This window comes from Salmo trutta, chromosome 37 (genome assembly GCF_901001165.1).
Source record: "Salmo trutta chromosome 37, fSalTru1.1, whole genome shotgun sequence".
Taxonomy (NCBI): Eukaryota; Metazoa; Chordata; class Actinopteri; order Salmoniformes; family Salmonidae; genus Salmo; species Salmo trutta.
The window spans coordinates 32,882,279-32,896,832 of NC_042993.1; the positions used below are offsets into that span (position 1 = coordinate 32,882,279).

The following is a 14,554-nucleotide window of genomic DNA, read 5'->3' on the forward strand; positions in this document are numbered from 1 at the left end:
GTATATGAAATACAAATCGTATAGAGAGAAATAGTCCTATAATTCCTATAATAACTACAACCTAAAACTTCTTACCTGGGAATATTGAAGACTCATGTTAAAAGGAACCACCAGCTTTTATATGTTCTCATGTTCTGAGCAAGGAACTTAAAAGTTAGCTTTTTTACATGGCACTTTTACTTTCTTCTCCAACACTTTGTTTTTGCATTATTTAAACCAAATTGAACATGTTTCATTATTTATTTGAGGCTAAATTGATTAGTATTTATGTATTATATTAAGTTAAAATAAGTGTTCATTCAGTATTGTTGTAATTGTCATTATTACAAATAAATAAAATAAAAAAAATCGGCCGATTAATCGGTATCGGCTTTTTTGGCCCTCCAATAATCGGTATCAGCGTTGAAAAATCATAATCGGTCGACCTCTTTTTACAACCATTGAATCTATATGTTTTGACCATGACAGTTTACGCAAAGTAATTTAGTCTCCTTAACTTGTTCAACAGCCACACCATTCATTACCAGATTCAGCTGAGGTCTAGAACTTTTATAATTTTTTTACCAAATACAATGCTCTTAGTTTTAGAGATGTTCAGGACCAGCTCATTACTGGCCACCCATTCCAAAACAGACTATAACTCTAAGGGTTTCATTGACTATTAGCTGGGGATGTTGATGCTTATATGGTTGAATCATCAGCATACATGGACACACATGCTTTGTTTAGTGGCAGGTCATTGATAGAAATAGAAAAGAGTAGAGGGCCTAGAGAGCTGCCCTGCGGTACACCACTCGTTACATGTTTGACATTAGATAAGCTTCCATTTGAGTTCTGTTAGATAGCTCTGAATCCATGATATGACAGAGGTTGAAAAGCCATAACACAAGTTTTTTTTCAACAACAGGTTATGGTCAATAATATCAAAGGCTGCATGAAATCTAACAGTACAGGACCCACAATCTTCTTATTATCAATTTCTTTCAATCAATCATCAGTCATTTGTGTCAGTGCAGTACATTTTGAGTGCCCTTCTCTATAAGCATGCTGAAAGTCTGTTGTTAATTTGTTTACAGAGAAATAGCACTGTATTTGGTCAAACACAATTCTTTCCAACAGTTTGCTAAGAGCTTTCAGAAAGTTTATAGGCCTGCTGTTAGAACCAGTAAAGGCCGCTTTACCACTCTTGGGTAGTTGAATTACTTTGGCTTCCCTCCAGGCCTGAGGACAGACTTTCCTCTAGGCTCAGATTAAAGATATGACAGATAGGAGTGTCCATAGTCAACTATCATACTCAGTAGCTTTCCATCTAAGTTGTCAATGCCAGGAGGTTTGTCATTATTGATCAATAACAATCCCACACTAACTTTACAAAATAAAAACATGCTAATATTTTCTTTGATTAATTGTTTTCTTGGCTCACTGTTCATTGTTTGCCCACTTTGCCAATGAAGTAATCAATATGCAGTAAGTCAGCCAGTCAGATGGGCAGCCAGACTTATTAGCCACTCCTTTTGCCCCATCTCTTTGAACCATACAGTTTTTCAATTCCTCATCAATCCATGGAGCCTTAACAGTTCTAACAGTCAGTTTTTTAACATGTGCATGTTTATCAATAATTGGAAGAAACAATTTCATAAATTCATCAAGTGCAGGGTCTGGATGCTCCTTATTAATCACATCAGACCAACATATATTTTTAACATCATCCACATAAGTCACAGCAAAATCTTTTGTATGATCTCTTATACACTATTTTAGGCCCAGCTGTTGGAACGTTGGCTTTTCTGGATATAGCTACTATATTGTGATCACTGCATCCAATGGGTACGGATACAGCTTTAGAACAAAGTTCTACAGTATTAGTAAAAATGTGATTGATACATGTGGATGATCTTGTTCCTGTAGTGTTTGTAAACACCCTGGTAGGTTTATTAATAACCTGAAACAGATTACAGGCATTGGTTAACGTAAGAAGCTTCCTCTTGAATGGACAACTTGATGAAAACCAGTCAATATTCCGGTCCCCCAGAAAGTAGACCTCTCTGTTTACATCACATACACTATCAAGCTTTTCACACACATTATTTAGATACTGACTGTTAGCACTTGGTGGCCTATAGCAACACCCCAAAAGAAAAGGCTTTAGATGAGCCAAGTGAACCTGCAACCACAACACTTCATTAACACTTGACATAAGACCTTCTGTAAGCATTACAGGGATATGGCTCTGAATATATACAGCAACACCTCCCCCATAAGCATTTTTGTCTCTTCTATAGATGTTATATCCTGTATTGCTGCTGCTGTATCAAATGAATTATCCAAGTGACTCTCAGAAATGGCTAGTAATGTTATCTGATGTTAGCAAGTTATTGATTTCATGAACCTTATTTCTAAGGCTACATATATTAATATGGGCTATTTTCAGCCCTTTCCTTGGTAGCTTATCAGAGATAGACATCATAGTGAAAAGAGCAAACAAAGCAAGATAAAAAATAAATAAAATGCATTCAGCAGTCCATTAATCAATTGGTGTGTGTGCTGCAGGGTTGAAGCTACGAACCCATAGGCTTGGCTCTCTCATCCCTTCCAGGCTTCTGTGAGGGAGGGTGGACAATGAGCCTGTCATGGCGGATGTAAGCAATGTGGTTGTGTCTAAGAGTTGGGTGTGAAGAAAAACAAATTCCTAATAACTTTTCATACGGTTATAATACTGCCTGGAAAGGGTGAAATTGATAGGTAGTTTAAAGCCTACAGGCAACATTTACATCTCCGTAAGAGTTAGGAATACCCTCGGAAGAGGCTACTAACTCTTTCCTCTGTTCTAGGTAAGGCCTACTGAGGCCCTGACCAGCCATCACTACCACTGCACCTGCACCAAAGAGCTGTGGATACTACTTATACACTTACTGGAACACAGGAGCAAAGTGTTACACACACAGGTGAACACACATTCACAGTTGATGTAACTCTATGATTCGGTGACCACTGCAATGAATCAAATTTGACATGGTGTTTGTATTTACAACTGTGTGTGTGTGTGTTCACTTGTGTGTGTTTCCTCCAGTCTTTCTGGAACTACATGAACAAACTGCTGCGGTCTCTGATCAGTAGCCAGCCTGTAGCAGAGCAGTACGGTGTGCTCCCTACACACTGTAAAGACCCTCTGGGCTTCACCTGGTGGCTTGTCACTCACTTGGCTGAGCTGGGACAATACAGCCGCAACGGGGCCTTCCAAAACGAGGTAATCTACCTGAGATTAGGGGGCTATAAAGAGGGATGTCCTAAACTGTAAAGGGGTGTGGTTTTTCCTGATTAATCAGATATGGCTGAATTTCTGAAATGTGTCCTCCATTTATAGTTGAAACGGTCAAAATCCTGATTTGTCCCGATCGCATCCCCTGCAATTTTGACTTCTTGCCAAGCTTATTAGACTATGTTTTGTTGGTAATATAATGTATGCTCTGGTCTCACAGAAACAGCTGGAGGACAACTGGAGTTTTGTGGGTGAGCTGCTCAAGTCCACCTGTAACCGTAACCCTAAGGTAGGCTCTCGCTCAAAGAGGATATGGGTTATGGATGGGTGCATGGTTTGTGTGTACAGTTATAATTAGTTTGTTGATTGGTCTGTGTGTGTTGCAGAGAGCGCTACAGGAGGATCAGATCAGAATGCACGTCCACTGCTGCCTGAGTCTGTCTCTGCTGTGGAAACCTAACAACAGCACTGTCACCACACTCTGGGAGTACTACAGCAAAAACCTGGTAAAGAATACCTCTAACACACCACTCTAAAACATGGACAATATGTAATGTACAGTATGTTTGATGTGTATGAGATGTTATTCTATTATTATATACAGCAGAATTATGTGCCCATTAATCCCCCCTAAAATATCCCAATTACATTCTCCCCTTCCCTTCAGAGCGGTTCGTTCACAGTGCCCTGGTTAGGGGTGTCGGGGCTCGGCAGCGTGAGCAGAACTCCCCTGGCCCTGTTGGACCAGGCCCGGAGCTGCTGCTCCCCCTCCCCCCTTCGTTCCTCCGGCCACACCCAGCTGTACCGCTCAGCCAACTCCTTTCACATCTTCCTCAGAGTGCTGGCTCTCTACCTGGCCCAGGAGAACGCAGGTGGCGCCCCTTGGAGGCAGATCAAGGGCAGGTGAGGGATGTGTGTGTGTGTGTGTGTGGGGGGGATGGGTAACATGGAGGGGTACAGAAAAGGAGGCCAGTTAAACCCCTATGGTACTCTTTAAATGGAGCTAAACTAGTTTAGTTCAATATTATGTTGATATGAAATACTAATAATACCCCCAAGGGGGACAGGTGAGTCCACATTCACAGACACGACTCTCTGTGCCTTGATCTTGACGTGTCTGTGCCTGCCAGGTGTGGCACAGCCCCTCTCTGAGGCTTTGCTATTTGCTCAGACTCCCAGGGAAAGCAGGTGTCTCGGGAGGAACCTCCACTTGCCTCTCCTCTCCTCCCAGTCGAGACCAGCCTAGTCCCACTGAGCCCCACATAAAACCCACAGCTGCTTCCCAAACTCCCCCAGTTATGGCTCCTCTTTCTGGGGGAGACCAAAGACAATAAGCCCATCCAAGCCCATGGATCCCAACATCAGAACGTGGCCTGGGACGGGCCCGGCTGGGCGCCAGCGAGGAGGATAAATCCACCTAATGACTTCCCTCTGTCTGGAACGTGCTCAGCCGCTCCGCAGACATGAAGGCTAATTAGCTAACGAGCATGGCGGTTAATTCCCCTTAACGAAGCCGTGTTGGTTTCCAGCACGGATGGGGGTGGGCAGCGGCAGGAAGGTTGCTGGCAGGGACTGGACTGGGCTGGGCCTGGTCCAGATTAGAACACCCCCTCTCCCTCTCTCTGCTCCAGTTCCCTCGAGAAGAGCCGGGGCGTGCTTACGGCGTTCCGGCAGTGTTCCTGCTGGCTCCGTGGGAGGCCTGTGGTGGCTGCATTAATGGGATCGACTGGGAGAGCGCTGATCTCTTATGCTGGGAGTCGTGAGCATCTGCTCGCCTCCGGAAAAAGCTGTCCAGGATAAACAAACACACAGACGGACTGTTTGTCTGACAGACAGAAAACACAGGAAAAAGCCTCCCAACCTGTTACAGACAAACTATAAATCCATTTCCCACTGCTGTTTTTCTTTTCTCTAACCACTAGGCAGGTAGCCTAGTGTTTAGAGCGTTGGGCCAGTAACCGAAAGGTTGCTAGATCGAATGACAAGGTAAAAATCTGTCGTTCTGCCCTGAACAAGGCAGTTTAACCCACTGACGACATCAAAACTATGAAATAACACATATGGAATCATGTAGTAACCAAAAAAGTGTTAAACAAATCAAACATATACAGTACCAGTCTTCTTCAAAAGTATCCACCCTTTGCCTTGATGACAGCTTTGCACACTCTTGGCATTCTCTCAACCAGCTTCATGAGGAATGGTTTTCCAACAGTCTTGAAGGAGTTCCCACATATGCTGAGCACTTGTTGGCTGCTTTTCCTTCACTCTGCGGTTCAACTCATCACAAACCATCTCAATTGGGTTGAGGTCGGGTGATTGTGGAGGCCAGGTCATCTGATGCAGCACTCCATCCCCACCCTCTTTCTTGGTCAAATAGTCCTTACACAGCCTGGAGGTGTGTTTTGGGTAATTTTCCTGTTGAAAAACAAATGATAGTCCCACTAAGCGCAAACCAGATGGGATGGTGTATTGCTGCAGAATGCTGTGGTAGCCATGCTGGTTAAGTGTGCCTTCAATTCAAAATAAATCACAAGTGTCACCAGCAAAGCACCATCACACCTCCTCCATGCTTCACGGTGGGAACCACACATGCGGAGATCATCCGTTCACCTACTCTGCGTCTTACAAAGACACAGCGGTTGGAAACAAAAATCTCAAATTTGGACTCATCAGACCAAAGGACAGATTTCCACTGGTCTAATGTCCATTGCTCGCGTTTCTTGGCCCAAGCAAGTCTTTTCTTCTTATTGGTGTCCTTTAGAAGTGGTTTCTTTGCAGCAATTCGACCATGAAGGCCTGATTCACGCAGTCTCCTCTGTACAGTTGATGTTGAGATGCGTCTGTCACTTTAACTCTGATGCATTTATTTGGGCTGCAATTTGAGGTGCAGTTAACTCTAACTTATCCTTTGCACCAGAGGTACCTCTGGGTTTTCCTTTCCTGTGGCGGTCCTCATGAGAGCCAGTTTCATCATAGCGCTTGATGGTTTTTGCGACTGCACTTGAAAAAACGTTCAAAGTCCTTGACATTTTCCGGATTGACTGACATTCATGCCTTAAAGTAAGGATGGACTGTCATTTCGCTTTGCTTTTTTGAGCAGTTCTTGCCATAATATGGACTTGGTCTTTTACCAAATAGGGCTATCTTCTGTATACCACCACTACCTTGTCACAACACAACTGATTGTCTCAAATACATTAAGAAGGAAAGAAATTACACAAATTAACTTTTAACAAGGCACACCTGTTAATTGAAATGCATTCCGGGTGACTACCTCATGGGGGCGGCAGGTAGCCTAGTGGTTAGAGCATTGGACTAGTAACCGAAAGGTTGCAAGATCAAATCCCTGAGCTGACAAGGTAAAAATCTGTTGTTTTGCCCCTGAACAAGGCAGTTAACCCACTGTTCCTAGGCCGTCAGTGAAAATAAGAATTTGTTCTTAACTGACTTGCCTAGTTAAATAAAGGTAAAATAAAAAAAGGCTGGTTGAGAGAATGCCAATAGTTTGCAGAGCTGTCATCAAGGCAAAGGGTGGCTACTTTGAAGAATCTCAAATATAAAATATATTTTGATTTAACACTTTTTTTTTGGTTACTACATGATTCCATGTGTGTTATTTCATAGTTTTGATGTCTTCACTATAATTCTACAATGTAGAAATGAATGAGTAGGTGTGTCCAACCTTTTGACTGGTACTGTAGATGTTTCAAAGATCTGCATCAGTGGCTTGTAGGCTATGCATGAAAGCCAGGAGATGCTAAATGTGTTTTATTTAAATTAACGGTCAATTACCGTGAGGCCGGCAGTTATTTGCTTGACAATCACCGGCTGGCAAAATGTCATGACCGTCACAGCCCCGGGTGGTGTGTGTGTGGTAGTTATTGATCTCCTAACTGGTGTTGCAGTAGATTGGTTTGACTGCGGAGAGGGTGACTGCGTGCCTACTGCTGAGTGTCTGACATTTTATCATGATCTCTAAAGGCATTTGTTCACAGTGCCCGTAGGATCTAACAACGATGCGCTGGGTGTTTTTCTCATACACACACACACCTGGCATGCCTCTCATCAGCACCAGAGAAGGAGTGATGGAGGAAGGTGCGGGTGGGGAGATCTACCCATAAACATTTGAAGACTTGAATTTTGGTTTGGGCGGTGCAGTCTGATCTTGACTAGAGCAATGCAAAGTCTCAGTGAAAGATGAATAATATGTCACACACTCAATTTGAACTGTGACATTACTATCTCTTCATCTTATGACCAATGGAAACTCATGTCCCTTGTTTCTCATCCATCTCTCTCGCTCACACCTCTCCAGGGTGTACTCCAAGTTCCACCAGCGACGGATGCAGGAACTCTCCGAGGCTGGGCTGATGAACTTCCTGCTGCTGTTCGTTGTGGTGGCCCGGCAGGCCGAGCTGGAAGACGTGGCCGGCCGGGCCTGTGAGCTGCTGGGCCTGCTCCCTCCGGACTCCCCCCCTGCCCAGCGGAGCCTGGTGTGGAGGGGCCAGCTGGCTCTCTTACTGCTCTTCCAGGAGAGGGGCCTTGATGTGGGGGCCCAAGCTAGCTGGCTGGCCTCCTCCTTCTCTCAGACAGCCAGGGAGTTCTACCTGAAGACCACAGAACCGTCTCGCCGCCTGGCCCTCTGGGGCCCCCTGGGGTCCTACCTTGAGGGTGTGGCCGAGGTGTTTGAGACGAGCGCGAGTCTCGGTCTGTCGGAGGAGAAGCTACTCAACGAGGGGTTCGGTCTGCTGCTGCCTGCCTGCCGCCAGTCGGAGCTGAGCTCTGCCCTGGGCTTTCTGCAGATCGTGCTGAGGGAGCTACGGTGAGTGAGGGGGGACAAACACTCAGCAACTCACTGAGACACACTTAACACAAATGCCCACACACACTCTACACATTGACGAGCAGACAGACGGAGTGACGGACAGACAGACATGCTTTTAGGCATTGGCCTTAGACCCTACAACTAGAGCCTGGAGTTTTTGCTGGCATGATCACGTGAAAAAACTCCTACCCCTACCGATCAATGCTGAGATCTAGAAGCAGTAAAGGGGTCAGTCAGGCCCCAGTACTGACACCTACAAAGGCAGGATTGTGCTGTCCTCTGTCCCCCCCCTCCATCCCTACGGTAAACCCAGCCCATCCATTGTGTACGGAGGCCCCTCTCTGTCTCTTGGGACCCCGTGGCCCCCAGGTCACCTTCAGCAGGTGCTGGCAGAGGCTTGAGTATAGTTACGGCCTCTAGAGGCCCCAGTGCGGTCACCATGGGTATAGCGGCAGGTCGTGAGTATGTGGAGAGTGGAGACGAGTCTGGGTGAGTTCATCGGCGGGCCAAGGGTGTGTGTTACACGGACAACCCGATCAGAGGTCAAAGGTTTAGAGAGAAAGACACCTGTTTCACCTGTGCCTGTTTGGTGAGAGAAGAAGTAAAAGGGTAGGACAGTGGCGTCAGGAGGGAGAGGGTGTCTGGTGGTATCTGAATGGATCGGACCACTACAGTGTTGTTGTTCAGTTTGGATTACCCTGAGTCAGCGCTAGTGAAGCAGTAAGCTGCCAGCCTGCAACAATCCTCACTCATAACTTTATATGAGTGTGTGCTTGCTTTGACTCTCCTGTGTATACATGCACACATTCCCACAGACACACACACCTCCAAGGTGAAACACTAAGTGTGCTAGTGCTGGGATTTGCCAGGGACCTCACGATACAGAATCACGCTACTTAAGTGCATATACGATATAAAAAAGAATTGTGCGATATTGTCGATACGATATATATATATATATATATATATATATCGTTTAAAAAAAATCCTGATATGTAACTGTAGATTTTTTTTCCCCCTATCACTAAAGTGTGCTCTTCTCATATTTCTGTCCAGGCTCCCGTAACGCGGCATATCTCGTTAGCTTCGCTAATTCAAGAAACTTCCCCATCGCATTTTTTATTTATTTATTTTTATTTCACCTTTATTTAACCAGGTAGGCAAGTTGAGAACAAGTTCTCATTTACAATTGCGACCTGGCCAAGATAAAGCAAAGCAGTTCGACAACATACAAAAACACCGAGTTACACATGGAGTAAAACAACATACAATCAATGATGCAGTAGAAAAAAAATAAGACTATATACAATGTGAGCAAATGATGTGAGATAAGGGAGGTAAAGGCAAAAAAATGCCATGGTGGTAAAGTAAATAAAGTATGGCAAGAAAAACACTGGAATGGTAGATTTGTAGTTTGAAGAAAGTTAAAAGTTAAAATATAAATAATATGGTGCAAAGGAGCAAAATAAATAAAATAAATAAATACAGTAGGGGAAGAGGTAGTAGTTTGGGCTAAATTAAAGATGGGCTATGTACAGGTGCAGAGATCTGTGACCTGCTCTGACAGCTGGTGCTTAAAGCTAGTGAGGGAGATAAGTGTTTCCAGTTTTAGAGATTTTTGTAGTTCGTTCCAGTCATTGGCAGCTGAGAACTGGAAGGAGAGACGACCAAAGGAGGAGTTGGCTTTAGGGGTGACCAGAGAGATATACCTGCTGGAGCGCGTGCTACAGGTGGGTGCTGCTATGGTGACCAGTGAGCGGAGATTATGGGGGACTTTACCTAGCAGGGTCTTGTAGATGACCTGGAGCCAATGTGTTTGGCGACGATTATGAAGTGAAGGCCAGCCAACGAGAGCATACAGGTCGCAGTGGTGGGTTGTATATGGGGCTTTGGTGACAAAACGGATGGCACTGTGATAGACTGCATCCAGCTTGTTGAGTAGGGTATTGGAGGCTATTTTGTAAATGACATCGCCGAAGTCGAGGATTGGTAGGATGGTCAGTTTTACGAGGGTATGTTTGGCAGCATGAGTGAAGGATGCTTTGTTGCGAAATAGGAAGCCAATTCTAGATTTCACTTTGGATTGGAGATGATTGATGTGAGTCTGGAAGGAGAGTTTACAGTCTAACCAGACACCTAGGTATTTGTAGTTGTCCACAAATTCTAAGTTAGAACCGTCCAGAGAAGTTATGCTGGATGGGCGGGCAGGTGCAGGCAGCGAGCGGTTGAAGAGCATGCATTTAGTTTTACTTGTGTTTAGGAGCAGTTGGAGACCACGGAAGGAGAGTTGAATGGCATTGAAGCTCGTCTGGAGGGTTGTTAACACAGTGTCCAAAGAAGGGCCAGAAGTATACAGAATGGTGTCGTCTGCGTAGAGGTGGATCAGAGATTCACCAGCAGCAAGAGCGACATCATTTATGTATACAGAGAAAAGAGTTGGCCCAAGAATTGAACCCTGTGGTACCCCCATAGAGACTGCCAGAGGTCCAGACAGTAGGCCCTCTGATTTGACACACTGAACTCTGTCAGAGAAGTAGTTGGTGAACCAGGCGACGCAATCGTTTGAGAAACCAAGGCTACTAAGTCTGCCGATGAGGATGTGGTGATTAACAGAGTCAAAAGCTTTGGCCAGGTCAATGAATACGGCAGCACAGTATTGTTTCTTATCGATGGCGGTTACGATGTCGTTTAGGACCTTGAGCGTGGCTGAGGTGCACCCATGACCAGCTCTGAAACCAGATTGCATAGCGGAGAGGGTGCGGTGGGATTCGAAATAGTCGGTAATCTGTTTGTTGACTTGGCTTTCGAAGACCTTAGAAAGGCAGGGTAGGATGGATATAGGTCTGTAGCAATTTGGGTCAAGAGTGTCACCTCCTTTGAAGAGGGGGATGACAGCAGCTGCTTTCCAATCTATGGGAATCTCAGACGACACGAAAGAGAGGTTGAACAGGCTAGTAATAGGGGTTGCAATAATTTCGGCAGATAATTTTAGAAAGAAAGGGTCCAGATTGTCAAGCCCAGCTGATTTGTAGGGGTCCAGATTTTGCAGCTCTTTCAGAACATCAGCTGAATGGATTTGGGAGAAGGAGAAATGGGGGAGGCTTGGGCGAGTAGCTGTGGGGGGTGCAGTGCTGTTGAGTGCAGTAGGGGTAGTTAGGTGGAAAGCATGGCCAGCCGTAGAAAAATGCTTATTGAAATTCTCAATTATAGTGGGCTTATCGGTGGTGACAGAGTTTACTATCCTCAGTGCAGTGGGCAGTTGGGAGGAGGTGTTCTTATTCTCCATGGACTTTACAATGTCCCAGAACTTTTTAGAGTTGGAGTTGCACGAAGCAAATTTCTGTTTGAAAAAGCTAGCCTTGGCGTTTCTAACTGCCTGTGTGTATTGGTTTCTAACTTCCCTAAAAAGTTGCATATCGCGGGGGCAGTTCGATGCTAATGCAGAACGACACAGGATATTTTTGTGTTGGTTAAGGGCAGTCAGGTCTGGGGAGAACCAAGGGCTATATCTGTTCCTGGTTCTAAATTTCTTGAAAGGGGCATGCTTATTTAAGATGGAGAGGAAGGCATTTTAAAAAAATAACCAGGCATCCTCTACTGACGGGATGAGGTCAATATCCTTCCAGGATACCAGGGCCAGGTCGATTAGAAAGGCTTGCTCGTTGAAATGTTTCAGGGAGCGTTTGACAGTGATGAGTGGAGGTCGTTTGACCGCTGACCCATTACGGGTGCAGGCAATGAGGCAGTGATCGCTGAGATCTTGGTTGAAAACAGCAGAGGTGTAATTAGAGGGCACATTGGTTAGGATGATATCTATGAGGGTGCCAGTGTTTGCGGCTTTGGGGTTGTACCTGGTGGGTTCATTAATAATTTGTGTGAGATTGAGGGCATCAAGCTTGGATTGTAGAATGGCTGGGGTGTTAAGCATGTCCCAGTTTAGGTCGCCTAGTAGCACGAGCTCTGAAGATAGATGGGGGCAATCAGTTCACATATGGTGTCCAGAGCACAGCTAGGGGCCGAGGGGGGTCTATAGCAGGCGGCAACGGTGAGAGACTTGTTTTTGGAGAGGTGGATTTTTAAAAGTAGAAGTTCAAATTGTTTGGGTACAGACCTGGACAGCAGGACAGAACTCTGCAAGCTATCTCTGCAGTAGATTGCAACACCGCCCCCTTTGGTCGTTCTATCTTGTCTGAAAACGTTGTAGTTAGGGATGAAGATTTCACAGTTTTTGGTGGACTTCCTAAGCCAAGATTCAGACACAGCTAGGACATCCGGGTTGGCAGAGTGTGCTAAAGCAGTGAATAAAACAAACTTAGGGAGGAGGCTTCTAATGTTAACATGCATGAAACCAAGGCTATTACGGTTACAGAAGTCATCAAAAGAGAGCGCCTGGGGAGTAGGAGTGGAGCCAGGCACTGCAGGGCCTGGATTCACCTCTACATCCCCAGAGGAGCAGGGAAGAATAAGTATGAGGGTACGGCTAAAAGCTATAAGAATTGGTCGTCTGTGACATCCAGAATAGAGAGAAAAAGGAGCAGGTATCTGGGGGCGATAAAATAGCTTCAAGGTGTAATGTACAGACAAAGGTATGGTGGGATGTGAGTACAGAGGAGGTAAACCTAGGCATTTAGTGATTATGAGAGAGATATTGTCTCTAGAAACATCATTGAAACCAGAGGATGTCATAGCATGTGTGGGTGGAGGAACTGAGAGGTTGGATAAGGTATAATGAGCAGGGCTAGAGGCTCTACAGTGAAATAAGCCAATAAACACTAACCAGAACAGCAATGGACAAGGCATATTGACATTAAGGAGAGGCATGCTTAGCCGAGTGATCAGAGGGTCCAGTGAGATTCAGACAGCTAGCCGGGCCATAGGTAGCAAGCTGGTGGAAGATGGGAGGGAGGTCTGTTTTTAGCCGCCTCGTGCGTTTCCATCTGTGGGTTAGTGGGGTTCCGTGTGGAAGGGGGGACCTGTCCAAGTAGGCAAAATAGTTAGTTATAGTGGCCCAAGAAAAGTGTCCGACAGACCTATTCAGATCGCAGCCGAAAAGACAGCTAACGATTAGCTGGCCGCAGATGGGCGATCAGGTTACGTCGCGACGGAGGGGCCAGTTGGACAACTCCCTCGGGCAGATAACGTCGGTGATCCAGTCGTGAAGACCCAATGGGGCTCCGCATCGGCAGTAAAACGGGTCAGGATAGGTGAGTTGTAGCCCAGGAGACACTTCAGCTGGCTAGCTCAGGAATAGCCCACGAGTGGCTGACGGAACTCTTCAGCTGGCTAGCTAGCTAGCTCCGTAATAATGTGTGTTAATTCCGTGACCGACGTTGCCAATAGTCACTCAGGTAGCAGCTAGTTAGCTGCAAGATCCAGGTGTGAATGTCCAGAGCCTGCGGTAGAAATCGAGGAAAGGAGAGAATAGGTCCGATATGCTCTGGTCTGAGTCGCGCTGTACAAAAACTGGCGATAGCTTTTCGAGCTGATGGATAGCTGAGGACAGCTAACCGTAGCTAGCTGAACTTCAACGTTAGCCAGTGAAAATGGCTAACCTCTGGCTAGCTTCTGTCGTGGAATTCAGATGAGGTAAATAATACTTTCTTTTTTTTTTTAAATTGATGAGGCGGGTTGCAGGAGAGTGCTTTGAGGTTGAGTATTTAGAATAAAAAAATGTAAAAAGATAAGTGAAGAAAAAAATATGTAAATATATATATATATATATATATATATATATATATATATATATACACGAGACACGACAGGACGTCTGAACTGCTACGCCATCTTGGAAAATCATATCTCGGGGTTGGAGGGCACTCATTTGCACAAACTCCCAAAGGGGACAGTGTTATGGCTGAGATCATGCTGACCCATTTAACTAAATAAAAAAGCGCTCTCTCGAATTCATCCTGCCAAATTACGCTTAATTCTCCTTCCTGGCTGTACTTGGTATGTCTGTGATTAATGCGTTTTCAGTGACACAATTAACAGGTAATTATGTAGTCCTGCAAATTGTGCCTCGCCGTCATTATGTTTATTAAGAGCAGAGCGGAATCTGCACACGTTAAGAGAATTATCCCGCCAGAGGCTGCGACCGAGAGGTAGGTGTGTGTGTTTGACAACCACTGACTCGGATGGCCGTCGCCAAGGCCGCCCGCCCGCCCAACAGCCAACCAGGAGGCTAATTCCTCACATTTCATTCCTTCCCATGATCCTGCGCGTGGGAGCTTGAGACCCCTGTGTCGCCAGAGGGTGTGTGTGTGTGAGGTCTCAGTGGTACACATTCAGTATTATATTGGGGGGGCGGGTGGTGGACAATTATCTGAGATCTTAATGAAGTGCTGTCCTCCGTATCTAGACCCTACGCCCCTACACCTTGGCCCTCCATTGGACCTTGAGTCTCTCTCTTAAGGAGCAGTGGATGGGCATTATGGAGGTGGTGGGAGGCATTAGTTGTTTTCCCCTGTCAT

The 14,554-nt window shown here is 45.5% G+C and overlaps 1 protein-coding gene across 2 annotated transcripts in view; it reads left to right on the forward strand.

The window, feature by feature from the left end:
- The window catches only part of mms22l (MMS22-like, DNA repair protein), a 32,937-nt gene that overhangs the window by 6,350 nt on the left and 12,033 nt on the right, over positions 1-14,554 (forward strand). For both annotated transcript variants that reach the window (XM_029738147.1, XM_029738146.1), the window contains 6 exons: positions 2,832-2,945; positions 3,071-3,247; positions 3,480-3,548; positions 3,646-3,765; positions 3,927-4,162; positions 7,575-8,081. In XM_029738147.1, the coding sequence (XP_029594007.1) occupies positions 2,832-2,945; positions 3,071-3,247; positions 3,480-3,548; positions 3,646-3,765; positions 3,927-4,162; positions 7,575-8,081 (1,223 nt within the window). The remainder of the gene's footprint in view (positions 1-2,831; positions 2,946-3,070; positions 3,248-3,479; positions 3,549-3,645; positions 3,766-3,926; positions 4,163-7,574; positions 8,082-14,554) is intronic.